General features: G+C 43.9%; 1 protein-coding gene across 2 annotated transcripts in view; it reads left to right on the plus strand.

The window, feature by feature from the left end:
• Positions 1-27,713, plus strand: part of ulk4 (unc-51 like kinase 4) — a 548,729-nt gene that overhangs the window by 352,365 nt on the left and 168,651 nt on the right. For both annotated transcript variants that reach the window (XM_068001818.1, XM_068001817.1), the window contains exon 32: positions 24,637-24,742. In XM_068001818.1, the coding sequence (XP_067857919.1) occupies positions 24,637-24,742 (106 nt within the window). The remainder of the gene's footprint in view (positions 1-24,636; positions 24,743-27,713) is intronic.

Consider the following 27,713-nt stretch of genomic DNA (forward strand, 5'->3'; position numbering starts at 1 on the left):
CTTCAGGGCACTGTGGTGGAGAACCAACATGCTGCACCAGTGTAGTCAAGGACATAGGTTCCACCTCCCCACACAGCCGTGCTCCTGTAGAAACCAGGTAGAAAGACATTTGGCGAGAGTACTGTGTGGTCACTGTTGCTCGCCTCTTTGTGGCCAGTTCAAAGCAGCATTTACTGAAGTCCAGGCAAAGGTTGCCTCCCTGCTTTCTCAGCCATCGACTGACAAGGCCTGGGAACACTGAAGGACAAGAGAAAAAAATGGTGGAATTTAAAACTGTTCGAAAATTTAAAAAATATCCCTGCAATAATCCAGTTTAAAAACAGTGTATTTCCTATAAAATATACAAGATCTTCCCATGGTTCTAATTCTTGACATTTTTCTATCTCTTTCTATTACTGTGCTTGTTTAACTTGATATAATCAATTTTTATAATTACTGTATTATTTAAATTTTAGAATAATCTCTTTATTGTGTCATCTGCTTTCTAATTCAGCCCATACTCATAGATATAGCAAGGTGCAGTAGTCAATTTTGAATTTATAATATTGACCTTAAGTTGGTGAGTACATCATTGTAAAAGGGATACTGCAGCTCTACATGGAGCCTGAATACAAATGAGCATGGGAATAAGCTGTTCCCCACATGCATTCGTGTCCATTGTAGAAGGCTTGTTAAGTCAGATTTTTATCGTCTAATTTTTTTTAGCAAAGTATAGTGCAATAATGGTTTCAGTTTAAAGGAAACCTGCAATCTGAATGCTGTTGATTTAAGTTGTAAGTACAATTTAAACCAATCTCCTTTCAGATTAATTATTCAATCCTGTCATCATGCATTCAGATCAGGAGATTTTGAATTTTATGTATATGTCATAGATGACATGCACGCACTGAAAGTCTATTAGGGAATGTAAGAAAGCATATTAATGTATGTAGCGTATTGACATTAAACCATGTAGCCATCCAACATATCGTTTCTATGTGGTTAGATTTCTAGCAATTTGAAAATGGATTTTTAAGTTTAATGCTCACATTACAAATAATTTGGAGAGCATGTAAAATAAAAGTTGCTTCAAGACACGATGCAAATTATTTTCAGTTTTCATAGATCTATATCTGGGATTGTTCTGCAGTTTGTATTCCGCTAAGAGTTAATCCATTTTTAATTAAATAAATGGGCTCGTCTTTGTCAGAGAACTGATGGCTGAGATTGCACATTTATTTTTAATTCTCCCTCATCTCCTTGTTTCTCCTCCTGGAGGCAGTGTTTCATGAGGGGTTTAATTTCCTCTGTGCGGTGTTTTAACACCATTTATTTTAAATGAGTTGGCGATTGGGTTAAAATAGAGTCAAGGGGCTCGATTTTAGCACCCGCAATCGGGTGCGTTCGTGGCAGGGTGGCTACGAAAATCGGGGATTCCCAGGGCGGGTCGGGAGCCCAGCTCCAACCCACCCCATTTCCGGGTTCCCCAGTGACGCGCTGACATGCGTGCGCAGCCCCCGCATGTGGGACTCCCGCCGGCAATTAAAGCCGACGGGATGCCACTTAAAGTAATTGAACAGGTACTTCAGGCTGTTTACAGACCTGATTGACCTGTTATTTTAGGAGGGGTGGGATTTTGCAACTGACTGGGACTGTTTCCCGTACTGGGGGAAACACTCCCAGTTCAAATGGTTGTGTTGCAGCCATCAGCCTGTGGCAGCTGCAAAGGTCCATTTGACAGGTGTGGGGGGAGACCCTCACTCATTGCAGGAGGCCACTCTGTCACTGGACAAAGTTTGGCCTCCACCACCCTCCTCCTAACAATAAAATTCACCAACTTGCACACTTACCCCGGTGTCCAGACACATGTACCTACCTTGCGGACCCCCTCAGACGTACATCTCCGGATGGGGGCCGCCGTAGCTGCAGTCATGACCTCCTCGGAGGGCGAACAGCATCACCAGCCTCGCTGTCCACCTCTGACACGTAGAGCTCCACAACACAGTGCTGTGACACATCCACCTGCACAGCAGAAGGGAGGGCAATGGCAGAGAGAGATGCATCGCAGAGGGCACTACCCTCGCCACAGGGTCCACAGACCGAAGCTCAGCTTCCTGGACCTCTCTGAGCAGCAGTGCACACGGAGGCTCAGAGTCACTCGACATGTATTCGTGGACATTTGCAGCCTCCTCCATGCCTAGCTGCTCCTGGCTGGCCCAAGCACCATCTTCTTACCTGTCGCTGTCAAAGTCACCACTGCCCTCAACAACTTCTCCTCTGCATCCTTCCAGGGTGCCACCAGGGACATCGTCGACGTCTCTCAGTGGTCTGCACAAAATAGCCCTGCAAATACACCTACACCCACCCACTCTGCAGTGACACAATGGGTGGCATCAGTTGTGGGTCTTCATTGTGATCCTCAGGAAAAGGCATTTTGGACAAACCAGACAAGATTCGCAAAGACGTGGCAGTAGTGGTGACAATATAATATGTAATGTGAGTTGATCAGAAATTAAATATAAGTAAAAACCATGACAAACCCTCAACCACCCTTGTGCATCCCCTTCATGCTCACGACACGTTTGCCTTACGCTTCCTACTGCACATATGTGATGCATGCCCTGTGGCTGCAGCATAGGTAGTGGCAGGTTGAGTGAGGCTGACTGTGAAAGAGATGCATGAGAGGGTGAGTATGAGATAGAGCCATGAGATTGTATGAAGATTGGGTTGGGTGGTAGTGGCGGGATGAGTACTGGCGAGGTGAGTAAGTGCAGGTAAGATGAGGATGAGGTTTGAGTGCGTGTGAGGGGTGATGTGACAGAATAGTGTTGGCAGTGCAGAAGGAGATGTGGGGTGGGGGCGATGATGTGGCAGACGGAGTGTAGGGGAATGAGTAAGTGTACTCACTTTGGCTGACCTACTTAGGTCATTGCCAGCGCCAGTGGAGCTGGCAATGCCTAGCTGCTGATGCAGGTAGGCAATATGTTGATGGTGCAGGTGACCTCCTCTGCCAACTCAAGCCAGGCCTTCTTGGTGACAGAGGCAGGCTGCTTCCTCCCGCACGCCAGGGGGACGATCTCTGTCCTCCCCCTCCTCCTCACCCCATCCAATAAGAGCTGGAGTGAGGCATCATTAAACCTGAGAGCAGCCTTCCCCCTGGGCTGCTCCATGCTGTAATTTTTCCTATTTCTTGCAGCATCAGTCAGTGGAGGACTGCCCCTTTAAATAGAGCTCCTCCAGCTGACAGACCTTACTGCGCATGCACAGTCTGCCCACCACACAGCTCAGCAGCGGGGAACCCGGAACAAGAGGTAAGTGGATCCAATCAGCCTGCGATTGCGCGCGGAGCAGACTGATTTCACCGGGCGCGTTACCCACGCGCCCAATCGACCCGCCGCCATGGTAATATCGGGCCCATGTTTTCCAGCAGAAATTGCTGTCTAGCCATAGGTGTGCCTATGGTGGCACTGTTTTAGCCACATGCACTAATTTTAGTAGAAAATGCCTTTCATACACACAAACACACTACACAGGTATATGTAGCTCACGTGTATATTTACTTAACAAACATCTACCACTGTTCAGGAAGTGAAGCATGCACAACGATCAAAAAACACTTGTACACTTTGCTTTCCGTCTTACCATTTTACCAACAAATGCACAAAAAGCTTAAAGTAGACATGTATATGCCGTGGGATTATAAATATTGAGATCACATGCCCAACGACCATGTCTCTTACTCATTTTTAATTTACCAATCAGGAATGCAATTAGCCACTTCTGGAATCCCAATTAGCCCCATGTGGCTAGTGGATAACACTGAAATAGAGAAACCGGGATTTATCATGAACTTGTCAAGCAGTGAGAAAATTAACTTCATGCTGAGGTATGGTCAGGAACCGACAGACTTCCAATACATTGACCAAGTGACCATTCTTCGTACATCAACCAAGGCTGTTAATGTCAGAAGGATAGCCAGCAGTGGGGAATGTGGCAGCCAAACATAATCCTGTCCTCATTCAATGTCTGCACGCACACTTTCAAGGAGTGGTCACTGGATAGTGATTAGGAGTGGGAACCTTGACTGATTTATCCCTTTCCCTGCCCAGGGCTGCAATGGTCAGTTATAGCATCTGATCCAATTGAATTGGATACCTGTTTGTTACCTCTAGACTTGCCTATTCCAATGCTCTCTTGGCCAGCCTCCCAACTTCCACCCTCCATAAACTTGAGCTCATCCAAAACTCTGCTGCCCATATCCTAACTCGCACTAAGTGCCATTCACCCATCACCCCTGTGTTCGCTGACCTGCATTGGCTCCTGGTCCGGGAACGCCTCGATTTAAAAATTCTCATCCTTGTTTTCAAATCCCTCCATATCTCTGTATCCTCCTCCAGCCCTACAACCCTCCGAGATCTCTGCATTCCTCCAATTCTTGCCACTTGCGCATCCCCGATTTTCATTGCTCCACCATTAGCGGCCGTGCCTTCAGCTGCCAAAGCCCTAAGCTCTGGAATTCCCTCCCTAAACCTCTCCGCCTCTCTACCTCTCTCTCCTCCTTTAAGACGCTCCTTAAAACCTACCTTTTTGACCAAGCTTTTGGTCACCTGCCCTAATATTTCCTTATGTAGTTCGGTATCAAATTTTGTTTGAAAATCGCTCCTGTGAAGTGCCATGGGACATTTTACTACATCAACAGCGCTATATAAATGCGAGGAGTTGTTGTTGTTGTATGGCAGAACATGCTCGGGGGGCTGAAAGGCCTACCTTTGTTCTTATGTTTCTATGTACAGTACTACCCTAGCTGAGATTAGCTGACTCGGGATGAACTGGGAATTAGCTCTGCTGCTTTGACGATGTGTATGGCTCAGTGCCACACCAGGCAGTGCACTTAGCCATCAGGCAGCTGAGACTGTAAGTGATGATGGGTGATTGTGAGTATGCTTTGGTGGATAAATAAACAATTGTGAGCATGTGCGTTAGGTATTGTGATGAAGCCAGGAGACTGAACACTGAAGCTTTATCTGTATGCTTTGAAGCTTTGGTCACCATACTTGATCAAAGCGATTGTTGATAGAGGACCAAAACCATGGATGGGGGTTAGGAGAATTGCAAAATTCTGTGTATGTCACAGTGTGTTCACCGAATATTCATTTAAACCCTTGCTAGATATTATTCTTCTATTATTGTTTTTATCATTGGATAAACATTATGGATGTACAATAGGGGTGTGTACAAGTTGGAGCTGCACCTAAGGCGGCAGTAGAGCCAAAACAACAATGTAAATGGCCACCTCCTGTTCCCCGCGCCCCCCCCACCCCGATCTCCTCCCTACCACAGGTTCCGTTTCAGGTCATCCCTGCGTGGGAGCCAGATCTCTGTGCCGGGGGTGGGGGGTGCGGTTGATATCATAGAGCAGGAAGGAGGGCCGATGCTGTGGCATGAAATTTAAAATGCGCAGATCTACCGGGCTATTAGAAGCAGAGCCCGGGAGATTCGTGTCCTATTCTGTGTGACCCGGTGCACCACACGTTTGACACCCCTGGCCTAGGCAGAACAAAAATCATATCATGAGTAATATGTGGCTGTGAAAATGAATTTGCATTTTTTTTTACTATTTATTGGCATTTACTCGGAATGCTGATTTGCAATTATTAAAAAGGACAAGCTTGGGTAGGGGTGCATAAAGGCTAAAAAGGTTCAAATGAATGGATCCCTATGGTAGACAATAATGTGTTTTCTGTAAAATAGAAAATTCATGTCCCCCTTGGCTGTGAGCATCAATACCATGATTTTACATTAATTGATTCTAGCTATCTCACTTTCACTTTGCTACACCTGACAATACCCTAGAGGTTGAAAATTAGACCCCGCTAGGCAGCCATAACACATCTTATATCTGCTTGAATGATGGTTCACTTATTCAAGCATAATAGCTGAGCAAGAAAATCACACAAATAATATACAATAAAAAATTACTTTGTTACCAATTTTCTCCCCAACCTCCTCTTCCTTTGAAGGTATTGACACCTTTCAGTCATAAGATTCCACATTCCAGGTGTTCACCTTGTCCAAATCCCCATTATTCATGTGTGATTCTAGACAGATATTTAAGATGATTGACTGCAGGGACATGACATTCAAGCCAGAGTCTGACCTCACTTGACTTGCATATTTCCATCAGGGATTGCCAAATAGCTAATCAGGTGTGTGAAACCAGGGTAATTTTCTCCTCCCTAACCTAAGGGCAATGAGGCACTCCTACCCACTGCTCTGGTGGGTTTACAAAATGAGCTGATCCCGACAGACCAGATAGGTCAACGGTTCCGTCAACGATCTGTGCTGAGTTAACTGATCACAACTGTGTATACTGGTATGAGTGCTACATTTATCTTAGCACCCCTGGATTAGCAAGAGTCAAAATAAGATAGGGTTCTCATTATTGCTCACTACCTAATAGTAATCAGTATAATAATATAATAGGGAGCGTGCATGTGTGGACATGCAGTCAAATAGCCTTTCTGCACTTACTATTGAGGCTCACATATGGATAATGGTCACTTGGCGATGCACAAGTGAATGACTGGCCTTTTGGAATTGTACCCCAGCAAGGAGTTAATGCTTTTAGAAGGGGAATAGAGAAAATTGGCAAGAAAAAAACTGCAACATTATTTAAAGGGAATTCTCACCCCTTGAACAATATTATAAAGTTATAATATATGCAATTTACATCAGCCAACAAAATAAGATATATCCGAGGGTTCGCCCACTGAGTCCATATGGGTAGAACTGAAAAATAAGAAGGGAGAGATCACTTTGATAGGATTGTACTACAGACCCCCAAATAGTCAACGGGAAATTGAGGAGCAAATATGTAAGGAGATTACAGACAGCTGCAAGAAAAATAGGGTGGTAATAGTAGGGGACTTTAACTTTCCCAACATTGACTGGGACAGCCATAGCATTAGGGGCTTGGATGGAGAGAAATTTGTTGAGTGTATTCAGGAGGAATTTCTCATTCAGTATGTGGATGGCCCGACTAGAGAGGGGGCAAAACTTGACCTCCTCTTGGGAAATAAGGAAGGGCAGGTGACAGAAGTGTTAGTGAGGGATCACTTTGGGACCAGTGATCATAATTCCATTAGTTTTAAGATAGCTATGGAGAAGGATAGGTCTGGCCCAAAAGTTAAAATTCTAAATTGGGGAAAGGCCAATTTTGATGGTATTAGACAGGAACTTTCAGAAGTTGATTGGGAGAGTCTGTTGGCAGGCAAAGGGACGTCTGGTAAGTGGGAGGCTTTCAAAAGTGTGTTAACCAGGGTTCAGGGTAAGCACATTCCTTATAAAGTGAAGGGCAAGGCTGGTAGAAGTAGGGAACCTTGGATGACTCGGGAGATTGAGGCACTAGTCAAAAATAAGAAGGAGGCATATGACATGCATAGGCAGCTGGGATCAAGTGGATCCCTTGAAGAGTATAGAGATTGCCGGAGTAGAGTTAAGAGAGAAATCAGGAGGGCAAAAAGGGGATATGAGATTGCTTTGGCAGATCAGGCAAAGGTGAATCCAAAGAGCTTCTACAAATACATAAAGGGCAAAAGGGTAACTAGGGAGAGAGTAGGGCCTCTTAAGGATCAACAAGGTCATCTATGTGCGGAACCACAAGAGATGGGTGAGATCCTGAATGAATATTTCACATCGGTATTTACGGTTGAGAAAGGCATGGATGTTAGGGAACTTGGGGAAATAAATAGTGATGTCTTGAGGAGTGTACATATTACAGAGAGGGAGGTGCTGGAAGTCTTAACGCGCATCAAGGTAGATAAATCTCCGGGACCTGATGAAATGTATCCCAGGACGTTATGGGAGGTTAGGGAGGAAATTGCGGGTCCCCTAGCAGAGATATTTGAATCATCCACCGCTACAGGTGAGGTGCCTGAAGATTGGAGGGTAGCAAATGTTGTGCCTTTGTTTAAGAAGGGCGGCAGGGAAAAGCCTGGGAACTACAGACCAGTGAGCCTGACATCTGTAGTGGGTAAGTTGTTAGAGGGTATTCTGAGGGACAGAATCTACAGGCATTTGGAGAGGCAGGGACTAATTAGGAACAGTCAGCATGGTTTTGTGAGAGGAAAATCATGTCTCACGAATTTGATTGAGTTTTTTGAAGGGGTAACCAAGAAGATAGATGAGGGCTGTGCAGTAGACGTGGTCTACATGGACTTCAGCAAAGCATTTGACAAGGTACCGCATGGTAGGTTGTTACATAAGGTTAAATCTCATGGGATCCAAGGTGAGGTAGCCAATTGGATACAAAATTGGCTTGACGACAGAAGACAGAGGGTGGTTGTCGAGGGTTGTTTTTCAAACTGGATGCCTGTGTCCAGCGGTGTGCCTCAGGGATCGGTGCTGGGTCCGCTGTTATTTGTTATTTATATTAATGATTTGGATGAGAATTTAGGAGGCATGGTTAGTAAGTTTGCAGATGACACCAAGATTGGTGGCATTGTGGACAGTGAAGAAGGTTATCTAGGATTGCAACGGGATCTTGATAAATTGGGCCAGTGGGCCGATGAATGGCAGATGGAGTTTAATTTAGATAAATGTGAGGTGATGCATTTTGGTAGATCGAATCGGGCCAGGACCTACTCCGTTAATGGTAGGGCGTTGGGGAGAGTTATAGAACAAAGAGATCTGGGAGTACAGATTCATAGCTCCTTGAAAGTGGAGTCACAGGTGGATAGGGTGGTGAAGAAGGCATTCAGCATGCTTGGTTTCATTGGTCAGAACATTGAATGCAGGAGTTGGGATGTCTTGTTGAAGTTGTACAGGGCATTGGTGAGGCCACACTTGGAGTACTGTGTACAGTTCTGGTCACCCTATTATAGAAAGGATATTATTAAACTAGAAAGAGTGCAGAAAAGATTTACTAGGATGCTACCGGGACTTGATGGTTTGACTTACAGGGAGAGGTTAGACAGACTGGGACTTTATTCCCTGGAGAGTAGGAGGTTAAGGGGTGATCTTATAGAAGTCTATAAAATAATGAGGGGCATAGATAAGGTCGATAGTCAAAATCTTTTCCCAAAGGTAGGGGAGTCTATAACGAGGGGGCACAGATTTAAGGTGAGAGGGGAGAGATACAAAAGGATCCAGAGGGGCAATTTTTTCACTCAAAGGGTGGTGAGTATCTGGAACGAGCTGCCAGAGGCAGTAGTAGAGGCGGGTACAATTTTGTCTTTTAAAAAGCATTTGGACAGTTACATGGGGAAGATGGGTATCGAGGGATATGGGCCAAGTGCAGGCAATTGGGACTAGCTTAGTGGTATAAACTGGGCGACATGGACATGTTGGGCCGAAGGGCCTGTTTCCATGTTGTAACTTCTATGATTCTATGATTCTATCGCTAAGTCATGTGGTATGTTGGTCATTCATAAAACTAGAACTCACTGTTCAACTCCATTACCCTTGGACTTATTCCTCAGAGAAGCTTTTATTATTTATATGTTCTGAACAATAAATATTTAGGACTGTGTTTTGAGGCATTAACACAGCTCAGAGTTCAGAAGACACAAATAAACTGTTTGAGCTTTGCTTCTCCTGTTTTGGGCCATTATCTGAAGTAATAGTTTTCACATTTTTCTGTCGGAATCCCCTGCAAATACTAATGCACTCCTAGGGATCCCCTATCCTGACCTCAGAGTGTGTTAGCTACCCAAAGGAATGCAGTGCTGTTCTTGCAAAACCTCAGTTTTATTAGGACATGGCAACAGAAATAGTGAGCTAGTAAGTCAACAAATGCAAAAAAATATAAAAAAACAGAGTTCTCGATACACAGGCTCGTGATACCAGGCCCAGAATTTACCACATTGGACCCCAGATTGAAAACCTATGATCTAATCCCCTCAGTGTGATGCTGCCTAACAACATACTCCTAGCTACCTGCCATCCCTTATATAGTATATAATATTGCACAAACTGTTTCCTTCCAAACTTGACCTAACCTATTTTTAACAAAGCTTCAAGTGTTAATAAGTCTAAGCTGTAAGAATATACAGTCTAAAGGTCTCTATTAGTTTAGCAAAAAAAAACAAAGGCAAAATTGATTGCCTTTTGAAGAGCAACATAACAGATCATCCTACACATTTTAGGACAAAATACTTGGTTAGCGTCTGTTCAAGTCACTTTATTCACTAAATTTGTTGCCAGACAGTACAAAAGGTTAAATGGTCCAAACATAGATTCAAGCAGAAGCAATGTTTTTAAATTGATCTGCACCTGTCAGCCTAGCCTAGGGAAAAGGTATTTGATCATAATCCTGTTTAAAGAAATATTGTTTAAACTTGATTTGTGTCTCGCATGCAATCTTTATGCACAGTTAAGTGCTTTGATTTTTTTTCCCCTGCTGTCTCGGCGTGCACAAGTAAATTTATCTTCATTTCAGTTACAGTAATAACATTTTCATAGCTCTTTTCGTAGAGGCGATACTACTTCAGTTATCCTCCAAATACTGATGATTAATACTATTCTTTGAATTGGGAAACTCACTCGGACTGTGCCTTTTAGATGTTTTGACGACATTATACTTCTCTTTGTCTTCCTGCATCATATATAAGCTTGCTGTTACGCTATAACGAATGAGGGTTTATAAGCAATACGTGATCCTCAGAACTCTTTGGCTTTTGCTAGTTTTACCAGATTTACACCAGATTATAATGACCCTCCATGAGATTCTTTGGCTCTGATTTTAAAGGGGGCGTGGGTACAATGCACGTGAACCCTGAAGCGGGCAGCCCCTCCGGGGACCTAGAGGCCCGGCTGATCTTAACAGCTGGGCCTCATTACCATAACTTTCACGGGAGTCCTGCCCGAACCCGACCAGATGCACTACCTGGACAGCGGGCAGGAGAGGAAGATCACAGGCAGGAGGCTGCAGCCAGGCACCCGTGGGATAGGTCTCCGGCAGTCAGTTAAGTGTTAAGAAGGGGGATCAGGGGTTGAAGGCGGTCGGGAGAGTGGGGGGGCGCCTGGGGTAAGGGTGGCCCAAGGCTTCCTTGCGGGACCCTGAAGAACATTCCTGCTTCTTCTGGCCCACGAGGAAACCTAAAAAAAAATGTTTAACCTTAGCTGCCTGGGCCTCTTCTGGCCCACGATCCTCCTCAAGGCAGCTCTGGCCTGACTGGGAAGCCGGCACTGCTCCCCACTCAGGCCTTGGACTAATGACGTTTTTTAAACAAGACCCCTCCAGCTTGGGACCGGTGTCCTGCTCGCCTGCTCAAAAGGAAGTCTTGGGCCACCCTTACCCCGGGTTTCCCCCCACTCCTCCGACTGCCTTCAACCCCCAATACCCCTTCTTACCACTTAATATTTAGTGTACTGTATTCACTGCTCACAGTGCAGTCTCCTCTACATTGGGGAGACCAAACGCAGATTGGGTGATCATTTTGCTCAACACCTCCGCTCTGTTCTCAAACGTGACCCTGACCTGCTGGTCACTTGCCATTTTAATTCCCCGTCCCACTCCCACTCTGACCTTTCTGTCCTTGGCCTCTTACACTGTTCCAATGAAGCTCAACGTAAGCTTGATGAACAGCACCTTATCTTTTGTTTAGGCACTTTACAACCTTCCTGACTCAACATTGATTTCAATAACTTCAGATCATAACCACTGCTCCCATTTTTTCAGTCAACTAGTGCTGTTAACGATTCTGCTGTTGCCATTTACAGCTACTCTAGACTGATCTTTTGTTTCTTAACTTGTCCCACTACCACTCTACTTGCCTTGCACCATCATCCCTTTTGTCATTTAATCACTCCTGCCCTCTACGCTATCACAGACCTTCCCTTTTGTTCTTTCCTTCCCCCCCCCGCCCACCTTTTCCCCGGCTCTGTATTTGCTTAAAAACTTCAACTCTTTGACATCTTCCAATTCTGACAAACGGTCTTCGACCTGAAACATTAACTGTTTCTTTCTCCACAGATGCTGCCTGACTTGCTGAGCTTTTCCAGCATTTTCTGTTTTTATTTCAGATTTCCAGCATCTTCAATATTTTGCTTTTGATTTAGTGTTTAATTCACTGCCACATCTCTTCCAGGAATGCCCACCTTGAAGAAGTTCTGCTCTTCTCTCCGACAGGATTTTCGTTTGTCTCTTTTACCTTGTTCACCTTCATTGATTTCTGTTTCGCTTCTCATGTTTGATCAGGCTTCTTCTAAAACTTGCTTTCACAGCCACATCTCTTTCCTCAGCAACTGTCTCCAACTCCAACTTATTCCACGTAGATTCCAACTTAAATTCCACCCTTCATGTTTCGGATCCACCCGTGATTACAGATATCTCCATGATATTCAGCATTCCTCGAACCACTGCTCTTGCCACTTTCTGAGGTCCACACTCAACGCCATGCGCCACCACATGCGTGCTCTCAACCTCTCTGTCCAGCAGCACCGACTCACTCTATTTCAGAATTGTCCTGTTCCGCAGTTCCATTTCATCCTTCGCCTCATCCGCCACTTTAACAAACTTTTCTTCTTCCTTTCAGGTGTCAAGGACCGCAAGCTTCAACAACTGTTAGATACCAACACCCCTCCTGATCCTTCCTCCCCTTCACTTTCTTCTGACCCCATCTCTCCCTCCAATCTCACCTTTTGTCGTGTTTTCACTATCCCTCTGACCTTCCACTCTCTGACCCTGAACATTCAGTCTGCCGCAAAGGCCTTAGCTTCATTCCCTCACGTCCCCACCTCAATGAATTTTGAGTTCGACACAATGTTGAGCTCTTCTTCCGTCGCCTTTGCCTCCGCGCCCACTTCTTTGGCCAGGAGTCTTCCCCCCGCACAGCGGACCCTTTCTCCTGTCTTCAGAATTCTCGTTCCACCTGGACCCCTCCCTCTGGCCTCTTACTCTCTCTTTATCTTTTCATTGTGAACTGCCAACGTGACATCAGCCATCTTAATTTCTCTGCTCCCTTCACTCACTCTAACCTACCTCCCTCTGAACTTGCAGCACTCCGTCATCTCAGGTCCAACCCTGACATAGTCATTAAACCTGCTGAGAAGGGCGGCGCTATTGTTGTGTGGCAAACAGACCTCTATCTTGCAGAGGCTGAACGCTAACTCTCCGACACCTTCCTCCTACCTCCCCCTGGACCGTGATCCCACCACCGAAAATTAAGCCATAGTTTCCTAGACCGTCATTGCCCTCATCTCCTCTGGCGATCTTTCCCCCATGGCCACCAACCTCATCATCCCCCAACCCTGCACAGCCTGCTTCTACCTCCTTCCCAAAATCCACAAACAGGTCTGCCCCAGAAGACCCATCGTTTCAGCCTGTTCTTGCCCCACGGAATTTATTTCCTCCTATCGCGACTCATTTTTCTCCCCTTGTCCAGTCTCTTCCGACCTATATCTACGACTCTTCTGACACCCTCCTCCGCTTTAACAGTTTCCAGTTCCCTGGCCCTAACCATCTCCTTTTCACCATGGACGTCCAGTCCCTCCACATTTCCATCACCCACCAAGACAGCCTGCGGACCCTCTGCTTCTTCCTTGAATGGAGGCCCAACCAGTCCCCATCCACCACCACCCTCCTCCGCCTGGCTGAACTTGTTCTTACGTTGAACAACTTCTCCTTTGACTCCACTCACTCCCTCCAAATAAAAGGTGTCGCTATGAGAACCCGTATAGGTCCCAGCTATGCCTGCCTTTTGTGGAATACGTGGAACATTCCTTGTTCCAGTCCTACTCAAGACCCCTCCCTAACCTCTTTTTCCAGTACATTGATGACTGTATCGGTGTCGTTTCCTGCTCTCGCCCCAAACTGGAAAATTTCATCAACTTTGCTTCCAATTTCCACCCTTCCCTCTCCTTCACATGGTCCATCTCCGACTCTTCCCTTCCCTTCCTCGACTTCTCTATCTCCATTTCTAGGGATAGGCTGTCAACCAATATCTATTATAAGCCCACTGACTCCCACAGCTACCTTGATTATACTTCTTCCCACCCCGTTTCCTGTAAGGACTCTATTCCCTTCTCCCAGTTTCTCCATCTCCGTCGTATCTGTTCTGACGATGCCACCTTCCATACCAGTGCTTCTGATATGTCTTCCTTTTTCCTCAAACAAGGATTCCCCTCCACTGTAATTGACAGGGCCCTCGACCATGTCCATCCGATTTCCCACACTTCTGCCCTCACCCCTTCCCTTCCCTCCCAGAACCATGATAGGGTCCCCTTGTCCTCATCTTCCACCTCACCAGCCTCCACATTCAACGCATCATCCTCCGCCATTTCCGCCACCTCCAGCGTGATCCCACCACCAAACACATCTTCCCCTCCCCTCCCCTTTCAGCATTCCAAAGAGACCACTCCCTCCACGATACCCTGGTCCACTCTTCCATCACCCCCAACACCTGCTTTCCTCCCCATGGCACCTTCCCATGCGAGCGTAGGAGATGCAACATTTGCCCCTTCACCGCCTCCCTTCCCACCGTCCAGGGCCCCAAACACTCCTTCCAGGTGAAACAGCGATTTACTTGTATTTCTTTCAGTTTAGTTTACTGTATTCGCTGCTCACGATGCGGCCTCCTCTACACTGGGGAGACCAAACGCAGATTTGTGATCACTTTGCTGAACATCTCCACTCTGTCCTCAAGCTTGACCCTGACCTGCTGGTCGCTTGCCATTTAAATTCCCCTTCCCATTCCCACTCTGACCTCTCTGTCCTCGGCCTCTTACACTGTTCCATTGAAGCTCAACATAAGCTCGAGGAACAGCACCTCATGTTTCCTTTAGGCACTTTACAACCTTCCAGACTCAACACTGATTTCAATAACTTCAGATCATAACCATTGGTCCCATTTTTTTGGACAGCAAGTGCTGGTAATGGTACTGCTGTTGCCATTTACAGCTCCTCTAGACCAATCTTTTGTTTCTTAACCTGTCCCATTACCACTTTCCTTGTCTTACACCATCATTCCTTTTGTCATTTAATCACTCTTGCCCTCTACCCCATCACAGACCTTCCCTTTTGTTCTTTGCTCCCCCCATTTCCCTGGCTCTGTACTTGCTTAAAAACTTTAACTCTTTAACATCTTTCAGTTCTGATGAAAGGTCTTCGACCTGAAACATTAACTCTGTTTCTTTCTCCACAGATGCTGCCTCACTTGCTGAGTTTCTCCAGCATTTTCTGTTTTTATTTCAGATTTCCAGCATCTGCAATATTTTGCTTTTGAGGTCAATATTCAGACTCATCGGGAAAGCCGCAGGATCGGAGGGGTTAAGCCCCTCATTTTAATTGCCCCCCCCCCCCACTCCCGTCTGGTTTCCACCAGGTGAGGGGGGGCGAGTTAAAATCGGGGCCTTTCTGTCTTCACAGGCACTATTGCAATTCCAGATACTATTACAAATATGTTTGTCCAGATTTGGTTGAGTCATCAAGTTTGGTTAGAAAATAAGTTCCAGAGGTACTTATAGCAATGGGGTGATGTGAGATTGAGCTTTGGTTATACATAATGCAGCTATTCAAGCTCTACCACTGCAATCTGGAAAGGCTATCAGCTTCCAGGCCATTGCTTTAGTTGGAGCTCCAACACAAGAATGAGCAACAACTTTGATGTGAAGTATTTTTGTTTCAGGCAGTCATCTAGTTCTATATTAAATGCATCATTCACCAGTTAGCTCTACAGAATCTAGTTATTTGTACATCAGCGCTGGGAGGGGAAGATTGGCCCTCTTTTTCTGCCTGATGAAAGAGGCACTGCCTTCATGAAAAACTGGTTGGCAAAATGTCCTTTTCAAGGAATCAGTACAGAGCAGGGATCGGTGCCTATACCTAGTAAACCATCAGGGAATCAGTATACACCAGGGATTGGTGCCTTTACCAACTGAACCCGCAGTGGGAGACTCATAAAAAAGACAACACTGTTCAATTTGTACGCCTTGCTTTGTGAAGCACTTTAATGTTGGGTGAGCTTCTTGATCCATGGAAGTTTGATTAGTTAGACATTGTAACATTTTATTCTAACATTAGGGTATCAAGTGTAACAATTTTTGTTCCATCCGATACAGGGCACCAGGAGTAAGAGGGAAGGTCCTATTTTTACAACCAGGACGTTTCTCTTATAATCTCTGCCATGCCTATGTAACTCAAATTCCTTCTGTGTCCATTCATGTGCAAATTTTGGTTGCCATTCCAGGCCCTAGCCTATAACTTATATCTTTTTTTTCTCTTTTGGCTCCCTTGAACCCTATGCTCCTATCTCTTCTTCCCCCCCTCCCTACTTCTTTGGTACTTTCAAGCACTTCACCTTGTTCCACCCCTTCTTTAAATTCCCCATTGTTTACTGCACCCCTCCAAACCCCACCCCAAGTTTTTCACCATGATATCCTCCCTCCTTTCCTCCATCACCACTGCACTGAGTGACTCCTCGTCCTTGATGAATTCAATCATCTTGTCAGCTCCAATTGCCTCTCTCCTCTGAATTCACTGACCTCGTCTCCTCCTTAAACCTCTTCACCCATATAAATTCTCCCATCTATATTCACCCTCACCCCCGTGACCTTGCCATCTCCCACGGTCTCTATCACAGACATATTCATTTCCGGCCATTTCCTTGTATCCCTCACCACCCACATATCCCTACTCCCTGCTGATTCCACTTCCTCGTGTGTCTGTCCCTGAGAAAAAACTCTCCCCCAAGTCACTTATAACTGCACTTTCTAACTCCCAACTGCCTTGCCTTTGGCCCTCCATTTGCCACAACACTTCCACAGACGTTGATCTGCTCAGCTGCTGCCTCACGTCTCCCTTTAATGTCTTTGTCCCCAGTAAAATCTTTTCGACTCTCATCACAGTCAGTCCCCCAGTATCGCTCTCACTCCCACAAGTCCAAGTGGCACAGATTTGGGCACATCTGGCGCACAACTGGTTTAGCCATTCATCACCAGATCTAGCTGGGCCCACATCAACCGGGCCTCACTCTCCTCTGACAAAACTGCTCACTGCTCCAGGATCATCCCAGAGAGCAAAGATAATGTCCGGCTTCTTTTCTCCACTACCAACCATTCGCCTCTGCCCACTCCACCCTCACCTCCAACAATAAGTGCAAGGAACTCATGGACTTGTTTAAAACTAAGATTGAGACCATCTATACAGCTGCCTCTGCCGATTGTCTCCCTCCCCCTTGCCCATCAAGGCTCCTCCCCCAAGGCTCCTCTCTGCCCCAGCCCTGAACCTGCATCTTTACGACTTTCCCTCCTATTTCCCCTCATGCCCTCTCTGAGCTCATCTTTTCCTTGAGACCCATCTCCTGCTTCCTTGACAGCATTCCCACTAAATTGCTTGCTACCCAATTTCCCTTTTTTGGCCCCATGCAAGAGGACATTGTGAATGGTTCCCTCTCCTCTGGTACTGTCCCCCACTTTTTCAAAACTGTCATCATTGCCCCTCTCCTTAAAAAAACCCACCCTCAACCCCTCTAAACTTGCAACTACTGTCCCATGTCCAACGTGGATATTGCATGCTGCTTGCATTGGTACTAACTGGCGTTTTCGGGCGCAATCCAATTTCTAGGCCTTGTACTCTATTATTTTTTATATATAGATAGGCTTTAGTTTCTTAGATAGCAATGTTTTGTTTTGGATTAGTTAAAGCTTTTCTATATGTCTGTACAGAAAGTATGTTATAGTAAGAGGCATGTGATGACAAGGGTGTTTAAGAGAATTTTTATATTCGAGACGGAGCCAAGAGCAATGCATTTTTTCTTCCCAGAAAGTGTTCTAATGATGGGCCAGGATATTTTCCTTAACTAATGCCAGATTGTATTGAGAACAAAGTAATGAAGACTGAACAGTGTCTATTTATAGCATAGTCTGTTATTATAGCAACTATATATATTAGAATATTAGATGTGGTATAGTTTTTAAATACTTAATTGTTTGCCAAACAACCTACAGAGGCCAGCAAAACGAGCACGGCCTCAGTCAAACCATTGGTAATATGACTTTAGAAGTTTCACAGTGTGATAAGCTGGGTAACATTGAAAGACACCAGAAGTATGCTTTGATAAAGATGTGTATTCACTAAGGATATAAATATTAATTAAAATTTTTAGATTTTTTCCAAATCAAAGGCATGGCTGTATATTATGTATTTAAGGCAGCCATTATACCTTGAACATGAAAAGGAGGAAACTCCATCTCAGCAGAACCATTTTGGAGCTGCCAAGTGCTACTCATTAGGAGTAAAGTCATTCATTTCGGTTTTAAAATATCACCCATTTGATGTATGTCTCTCTGAAAAGTAAACACAGTTCCATATCATAGAAACACAGAAGGAAGCCATTCAGCCCATTGTGCCTATGCCGGCTCTTTGAAAGAGCTATTCACTTAGTGCCATTCCCCTCCTCTTTCCCCATATCCTGCAATTTTTTCCCCTTTATGTATTCATCCAATTCCATATGTTTAAATGGGTTTGCAATTCATGTCACTCTTGCTAGTCAGAAATCTCATACCTATCGTTTCCCTGATCTGAAGAGCCCTACTTTTGGTGATGGCACCAGCTGTGTAATTGGCTACGGTTTCAACAAGAAAAAAAGGAATGAATTCAGCAATATGACGAGGATATTCGATTCCCAACATCAAATTCTTTGATTTTGGGTCAATTATGCATGCAGTTTTGTAATATGTACTGTGTTTTTTTTAACAATACCACCCAGTGCATTGCCTTGTTTTAAATAAACATTATCACTGTTTTAAATAAGGTATATTTACTAACAAAATTAGTTCTTGCCTGATTTTACTGGAGGAGATGGTTTGCTTGCAGCACTTCTGGAATGTGTGCAGTTTTTTTTAATCAACTGAAGAAAAGGCCAAAAGTGGCAAGAGAGACTGAAATATGGGCCTCATTGCGCCTTTAAAGTCCAATTTCTACCCTTATGTGTGAAAGGGCAATGGTTGTGCAGAGTGCTTCACGGTATCTCCCAGAGGTTGCAGGAGTTCCCATCTAAAGTTTGTGTCACACTAGATAGGTCCTACAAAAGGTGCATGAAAAGTGAGGAGCGCACTCACCTCTGCCTTGCTCCTGACAGTAGGTTTCTTCCTCATTTGCAGCTAGACATTAGGGAGCTGGGTGACTGCATTAATGCTGGCAACAATGCAGTCTCCATTCAACTAGCACCTGTGCTTTTGCTGGAAGGTGGCCTTCAGCCCCAAATAGGACCACCCTCCTTTGGTGCACCTCCTGCAGCAGGATCTCCAACTCTTCAGCCACAATGGGAACAGTGTAGCCAACATGTCTGCACTGTGCCATTGTCCGCTTTCCTGCCAGCACCACAAATTCCCCTTTTAAGATGGGGGCAGCTGCTCCCATGCCGTTATTGCAAGCCCCAGCTAAATGTGCTACTGGACAAGCTCTCTGGACAAGCTTTCCTTTTGTCTCCACCCTACTTAGAGGAGAGGATGGGACTTATAGTGCATAAGTTGGCATAGCCCACATCCTGAGTTACAGATGCGGGTCTGGCCTCTTGCGCATCCGCCATTCCCTTCACCCCACCATTGGCGGCCGTACCTTTAGCCGTCTAGGACAAAAGCCCTGGCATTCCCTCCCTAAACCTCTCCGCCTCTCCACCTCTCTCTCCTCCTTTAAGACCGTCCATGAAACCTACCTCTTTGACCAAGTTTTTAGTCTCCCCTCCTAATATCTCCTTCTTTGGCTTGTTGTCAATTATACATCCTGGGACATTTTCCTACATTAAAGTCACTATGTAAATGCAAGTTGTTGTTGTAGGTGCGTTTATATTTTGGCTTAAGTGTTCAAAATGAAAAAATGTTCCATTTCCTAGTATTAACATCTCTCCTTTAGATGAGCACAAAAAATATAAACAAAAAATTAGGTTAAAATTCCACTTCTGTACTCCCAGATGGAAAATCGTGGCCTGGAGATAAGCAATTTTGTGCCATGAGCTCCTGGTATGTACCAGCAGACAGAGTTGAAGATTAGTGTTAAAAATTAAGGTAGCCTTAAAAAAAATGGATTCAATAAAATCCTGGTTCAGGCAATATGCTGAGATGAATAATTGATTTATATGACTGGAACCTCAATCTGATAGAAATAACTGAACTAATAGCAAAATCCACTGGAGCTCCAATTTGTCGAAAAGAGGCAAACGTGAAAGCATCCCTCACAGTAAATATTAAATCATTGATTGCCGCTGCTTTAATTGATTTGATTACAACATGTCTACATATGAAAGATCGAGTTAATCCAAAATTATCAAAATTCATGTTTTCATTAGATCCCTATTGCTGAAGTTCAAAATTATAGAAATGTCAAAATATCAAATCTAGTGGACACCAAGCATTTAAAGAAGACTTAGCCATACATACAAAGAGTTATTAATATACTGGATAGGTGATAAAAGGAATTCAAACATTCAATCATTTTTATGTTAATATAAACCGTTCGCTTTAGTTGCATCTGTTGTGCTCATTGCTAATTTGTTTAATAATTGAAGGCTGTATATTTTATGTGCCTTTCTGTTTGAAAGAAAGGACAAAAATAAATTAGAAAGAGATCCACATGTGTATGATTACAGTATTGTTCACACCTCGTTCTTGGACAACAATGGGGGCAGATGTTTGAGCTTTTCATTTAAATGAATTTCAATCAACCACTTCCAAGTAACTTATTACTTGCACATAACAGCAATTTCTGCAAAGAACTGTGTATAAAAGGAAAAGCAGCATAGGATTGAAAAGAAAAGTTATATAACCAAAGGAATTAAATTTAAGTTTTGGCCCCAGCTTTTGAAGGTGTTATATTCTCCATTATTTCATAAGGTGAATGAGTAAAGTGCCGAGGAGATCTGTCTGCTTATTTATACTATTAAAAAAAGTTAAGTGAGTGTCCTTTCTGGTGAGCCGATTGCAATATAAATGTGAAATCTTCTCTCTCATGGTCACTGGTAACCATATGACCATTTTCTCTAGTTATGTGCTTACCAGAATCCTCAAGTCTGCCAGAAGGTCAGAAGCCCTTATGACCTATTGTGGCAGGCTTCGCCAGTTTTATTGACCTCTCTTACATTTACCCATTCTGAAGCTTAATTCTGCATTTGCTGAACTGTTCTTGCGACCTTGTCAATCAGATCCAAAAATTCTGGACATTTCATTCATCCACCTTTCTTCCTTCATTCATACTTAATTTGTATTTGTAATATTTCACTGGCTAAATTAATCTCCACAAGCCATTTTGCAGTTTTGTGGATTGTCACTGTCTTTTGAATCAGCAGGATCAACTGTGGGGACATCGCTATTTTCATTTTTATTCAATTTTGCCTCCATATTTATTTTAGCTTATTTAAAAATGATTCACTTGTGGACAAAGAAATATTATGGATTATTCCAGCCTCAAGAAGTTTTCATGCAGAATTTTAAAACTATTAATACTACTTTATTCTTCTCATCAGAGAAACATATTGTTATTTTATTTTAACCACCACATATTCAGGGATACATTTTTTCACCGAAAATACAAGTTAAGATTTTTAAATCTATATTGTCAGCATTTTTATCTACAAAAATAAAATATCGTTACCATTAGCAACAAAAAAATATTAATCACACAGTTGGGAGAGACACATCAGTGAGAGAAAAAACCTTTGATTTTACAGCCAGCATTTTTCATCACATGATTATTATCGAGTGTATCTGTGAGCACTTTGCTGGAATTTTGTCTTGCTATTTCATTTTAGTTCATTTTTATTGAGCCTCCATTTGTGTTCTCCTTTAACTTTTTGGCATGAAAATATCCTTTATTCCAACAGCAACTAATTTTGATCACGTTGTTATCTTTGAGATAAACAAGTGCTTTTACTTCATTTTGATATTGTAACATTTTGCTGTTCATTAAGATTCTCCTTTGTGTGACATCTGTCACCCCATTGATCGCCAGGGTTGATTCGGCTGATCTGACTGGCTAGGCTGGTGTTCCCCATCCCTCACAACTCCATATGCGTCTCTCACTAATCTGCTCAGTCACGAAGAGGACAGCTCCCCATTCTACGGTACATGACGACACTACTTCCCTGCTCGACCAAACTGCAGAAAATATTAATCACATGTTTAACGATCGCTTTAAAACTGAAGAAGCATTGCCAAATATTCCAGACCAATACTTCGTTTTCATTTTCTCTGTGAGCAATGCCATGGGGGATCAACTAGTTGTTCACATATAACTGATTATTCAAGGTTGAGTGTATTTGTTATTCATTCGTGAACAATGAGAGTCTCAGTGCTGGAGGCAGTACATTTTAATGAGCGAAATAAACCCACACACAAACAAGGAGAAGATGGTAATTTCAAGTTTAATTATCATTCACAGTAGAAACAATGTTTTACTAAAACTGCTCATTGCAATGCTCACACATCGGTGTCTCTGGCTTAATAACTCATCTGTGCACTTTAGATAAGTTTATTGGATGACATAGAATAAAAGTTTGCTGTTAACTCTTGTGTATTTGTAAGGAATTCCATAACATACTTATTTAGGTGAAGAGCGCTCATAGAAGATCCCTGTTAAACTATAAGAAATTATATTTTAAGTTGCATGTTGAACAAACTTTGTCGATCGTCCCATTGTGATGCACATGGGGAGTCAAAACCAATTGTAGTCTTCAGATGAATTGCAATTAGAAGGCAGGAGGTAATTGGACCAGGACACACAGTCGTAATTCAGTCCCCATTTTGAAGTCTTACATTTTGTCCGTGTTTGCGATTTGGGAAGCAGCGAAGTAGAGTTGGTTGGAGCATAGGAGTTCCTCCACAGTGCAGATTGAGGAGCTGGGAGATGCAAAGGCTGCTGATAGGCTGAGAGTTTTCCAAGCTTAGTTCATTTGCATAGATTCCTGCAGATTTGGACGAGTCGAGGAAGCACACGAGTGGTGGGAATGGTAAATTGCATGTAAGTGAAATTTAAAGGGAAGGGGGCAATTAAAGGGAAATGTCAGAATAGAGGGACACAAATTCTGAAAGCTTTTGGAAAGATTCAGAAGACATCTCAGCCTATTAGCAGCCTTTACCAAGGCTGAAGGGAAAGAGGACTAAGAAGTGACGGGCAAAACTGAACAGAAAGAAAATTCAAGGTGCAGGGATGACCCTCCAGGCAAGTGGCAGAACAGCTGAGCATATGATCTCCTGTTTGATCGTTGATGAAGTGGAATTGCTGCTGCATGGGCTGATTACAAGGCAGGTTGCCCTCTGTGCTGCTCTACAGCGCTATCCACATAGGTCAGCATTGCAGGTGGTGCCAAGTTTCAGGCCACGGCTATCAGTTACTATAACTAGATGTGCCAGCCTTATGTAGTTGTCCTTGCAGCTCTGCATCTGGCTCTGTGTTGAACCAGACCCTGTGAAGATAGTTCCTCATGGTCATTGCCAGATAGACGTATCAGCATCTGCAGATAAAGTTGGTGGCATCTTGATAGGCTGTTAATCATCCTGGCCAGCCTTCTTTCATGCAATACCACTGAAAGCATGTTGTATTGTGACTGGAGTGCTTAAAAGGAAACCACCAACATTAGTCAGGCATTCACATATCTTAGTGGTGCCATCTGTCCCAGCTTCCTTTGGGAAGAGTAGCCTCCACATGTACCAGTTGTCTGCCAAAGTGAAGTCTGGCCATCTTTGTCGCAAATGTGGGTATAAGGGTCCTGGTAGGCAGCCACAGAGCATCGCGCATGCAGAATTACCTACCTGTCAGCCCTTTGTAAGTCCCCCTCTTTCAAATACCTCAGATAACACAATTCCCACTGGAAAACCCATTGGTTCCAGAAATGGTGCTAAGGAGATATGAATAATTGGCACAAAGGAACATGAGAACCTAAGTGTCTGCAGAAAACAAAAACAAAAACAAATTAACAGAAACAGTCAAAAAATGACTGAAATATTGAGGATCGAAGTTGCTTACCTTTGCCCTTTAAATCAGCTACCGTCACAACTGATTCACTAACAACCCTGGCTGCCCATTTCAATTGGGGTTCCTTTAGACTTAGCGTCCTACACACCTGTAAATGGCATGAAGGATGTTCCTGCCCCCAAATACATACTTCAATGAAGTGCCCACTTCCTTGAAAACTTCACCATGATGCAAAGTGGCCGGAGTTCTTGCAGGACAGAACTCCCACCCATTTTCCACTCCCAGATGCCTGATTAAAATTGCTACAATGGATGACAGGCAGTTGAATGTCCAGTGCATACAAACTGAAGTAACACAATATCACTTATTTATTATCAGTGCTCAGGACATGCAGGTTTTATTTTTGTGTTTGACTTTGCACCTCCAACATCAGACACTCTGTTTTGTCTGTGGCATCACACATCCATTGTTATTCGTTACTCACCGTCCCACCACTCTTTCACCTCTTATTTTTGAATATGAATAAAGGAGTGAAAGTACCCTGTAATATATTCCAGAAAATAACAGCCAGTGATCATTTAAAGACACATATGGTGTTCCAACACACACACCCTGGAAACATGTCTGTATTCCATTACTGCCAGACCATTATTCTATATGTAGTACTGTATACTTGTTTGTAATCATGCTCTTTAGGTTGCGTTTATATCTTATTCTAGCTTTTGCAATGAACTAATTTATCTGGTTCACAGGAGAACCAGGACAATATACTGGGTACTGCCATGCAAAGTGTGGTCTTACTATTCAACAACCTAGTTGCCTATAAAGATGCCAACATGAAAATGCTTTACGAACAAGGTATGCAGTTTAAATTTTATCTTTTTATATTACAGAACATGTTTAGCTTTAAATAGAAAACTCTTTTCAGTTTCACAAATTCAGATTGAACTATTCAGAAAACTTTCTATTTAGAGACTGAAATTTTGCAAGCAGGTTTGGTTTCAAAAAATTCAAATGTTCTGGTTAATTATATTTTGGAAAGTTGATGAAATGAATTGTGTCAAAAACAACTATTGGCATTTTATGGCCTGATTTAAAATGAAGCTGTCATCCATCCAAAGTTTTATCTGTTTCAGTAATGAACGTAATTATTATTAGTATTATTATCACCACCTCCTGTGTATTCATAAAGTAATTTTAACATTTTAAATGGAATATGAAAAATAATTTGTTATCCCTAATTATTTGTTTGTAGTTTATTTTTTAGCTTGTTTTTCTATAATATCCCCAGTTTACTTTTGTACTCAGTGTAAGTATACATATTCCATGATTCCTTCTATTGCCTTAAAATATAATTCATGCAAAATTACATTTATATTTGTAGTTAAATTATATACTTACCCCACAACAACATAACTTGTGATCAACTCTGTTTATTTTTTTAACTGAAGTTATTATGTATTTTCTATTATGTGTACTATATATTTAAAAAATGATGGGAAGGACAGGAATGAGCAGCAAAGTACTGGGCTGAAATGGAGAGCAGGATCTGAGGTTAGAGCAGAGAATAACACTGAGGCCGGGATAACAGAGGTCAAGTTGAAGGTGGGAAAACATGTGTTGTGGAGTAAGAGGGAGGACTCTTCAGAAAGGAGAGTGACAGAAATAAAGCTTGCATGGAGAGTGGGTATGGATTGGAGGGGACCTGTAAATCGGGAGGCTGGGTCTTAAAAGTAGGAAGCAGCCAGGTTCAGATTAAAGCTGGGAGGGAGTGGTGAAGTGTGGGATTTAATTAAGGTTGAGGATTGGGAGGAAAGGATTAAGGAATTATGGGATCTGGGCAATGGAATTACTCAAGGAGTTGTAGCCTGTTCACTTGTTATGTGTCATCAGCCTCACAGTACAGTTGCACTCTTTGTGCTTACATTGTAGTGTACAGGTGGCTCACAGGATGTTTGTTTGGCTCAGAATATTGGTATTATGGATCCTAGGACCTGTCTGTAAATTGTTTTAATGCATCAATTTATGCTTGGCCTAGGCAGGGGAATATTTAAAGTGCAAAACTGCTGTGATTGTTAAGAGTTTCTGCGTTGAAAATTGTGGGTCGTCCTTTTGGGGAGAGATCTTCCCAGGACCTCCGCCCACCCCTTTCCTGCACCGCCGCCCCAGGCCCGTTTCCCAATGTCAAGGGCATTTAAATATTTCGGGCATGCACCAGTACCTAAACGTAACATTTCCAAGTTTGCAGACGACACAAAGCTGGGGTGGAATGTGAGCTGTGAGGAGGATGCAAAGAGGCGCCAATGTGATTTAGACAAGTTGGGTGAGTGGGCAAGAACATAGCAGATGCAGTATAACGTGGATAAATGTGAGGTTAGCCACTTTGGTTGTAAAAACAGAAAGGCAGATTATTATCTGAATGGTGATAGACTGGGAAAAGAGGAGGTGCAACGAGACCTGGGTGTCCTTGTACACCAGACACTAAAAGCGAGCATTCAGGTGCAGCAAGCAGTTAGGAAGGCGAATGGTATGTTGGCCTTCATTGCAAGAGGATTTGAGCACAGGAGCAGGGGTGTCTTACTGCAGTTATAAAGGGCCTTGGTGAGACCACATCTGGAGTATTGTGTGCAGTTTTTGGTGTCCTTGTCTGAGAAAGGATGTCCTTGCCATGGAGGGAGTGCAGACTGATTCCATTGAACGTCAAGCCCAACGTCAAGAAGACCATTTCGCTTCCCGTAAAAATATCCCATTTCCTTGCCGCTGACTCCACCCCCCTCCCATGCTGCTTGCTCAGGCTGTGTGCAACCTTCAGATTATGTTCAGCCCAGACCTGAGCTTCAAACCCTCATATCTTATTCATCACCAAGACTGCCTTTTTTCACCTTTGCTACTTCACCCACTTCACCACCAAAATCCTCATCAACACCTTTTCGACTTGGTGGGGGAAATTCTCCTCCGCTAATCCACCCAAAATCAGTGGAATCGTGGCAAGAAATATGGAAAATGTGAGAGGTGAGGCTTACCACCACCTCACAGCTCCGATTAGGATTTCCCTCCCACCAGAACCACCTCTAGCCATTCCTTTCCTGCCGGTGCATGAAAATGCGGGCAGGGCCCAGGTCCCCAGTGGATTTTCCTTCTTCCACTCCAGTTACCACTGCTTCCCGGGTTGCCATGTGGAAGGTAACAGTAGGCTCCAAGAAACAGCAGTAAAGTCCCAGAGTTTCCCCAGTAGGGAGAGACGGACTTGTAGTGGCCTTCTCTCCCTCCAGTCGGCCCCAGAGACTTACCTAGTGAAGGCCTTGGCCTGAATTGGGGACATTTCTTCCGATCTTCAGGGTGCTTCTACGCCTTTTGGTGTCCTCTTCTGGGATTCTGCGCCTTTGCACTAGTGGGCTCCCTATTGATGGCAGGAATCCCGCCGAGAGCCCAACGTGCATATGTAATAAGCCCTGACCCAGTCATATATGCATGGACTGGCAGGTTCCACACTGACGGAACTCCACCCTGAAGATTAGAAATCCCCATCCTCCATTTTCCTCAAGGTCCTACCTTTTGGCCTGCTGTCCTCCACCCTCCATAAACTCCAACATGTACAGAACACCACTGCCACCACCCACACCTGAATTAGTAAGATTTCACAGGTCCTGCCTGTGTAGGAGGATCCCACAGGATTGGGCTTAAAAGGAAGAGAATCTTTGATAGATTGCAACTGTGTTCCAAGATGACTCATTCTCATCTTTCTGTGCGTCAGTCAGCCTGGGTGCGTGGGTACATAGAAAAGGAGGAGTAGGCCATTCAGCCCTTCGAGCCTGCTCCGCCATTCAAT

This window comes from Heptranchias perlo, chromosome 2, assembly GCF_035084215.1.
Source record: "Heptranchias perlo isolate sHepPer1 chromosome 2, sHepPer1.hap1, whole genome shotgun sequence".
Taxonomy (NCBI): domain Eukaryota; kingdom Metazoa; phylum Chordata; class Chondrichthyes; order Hexanchiformes; family Hexanchidae; genus Heptranchias; species Heptranchias perlo.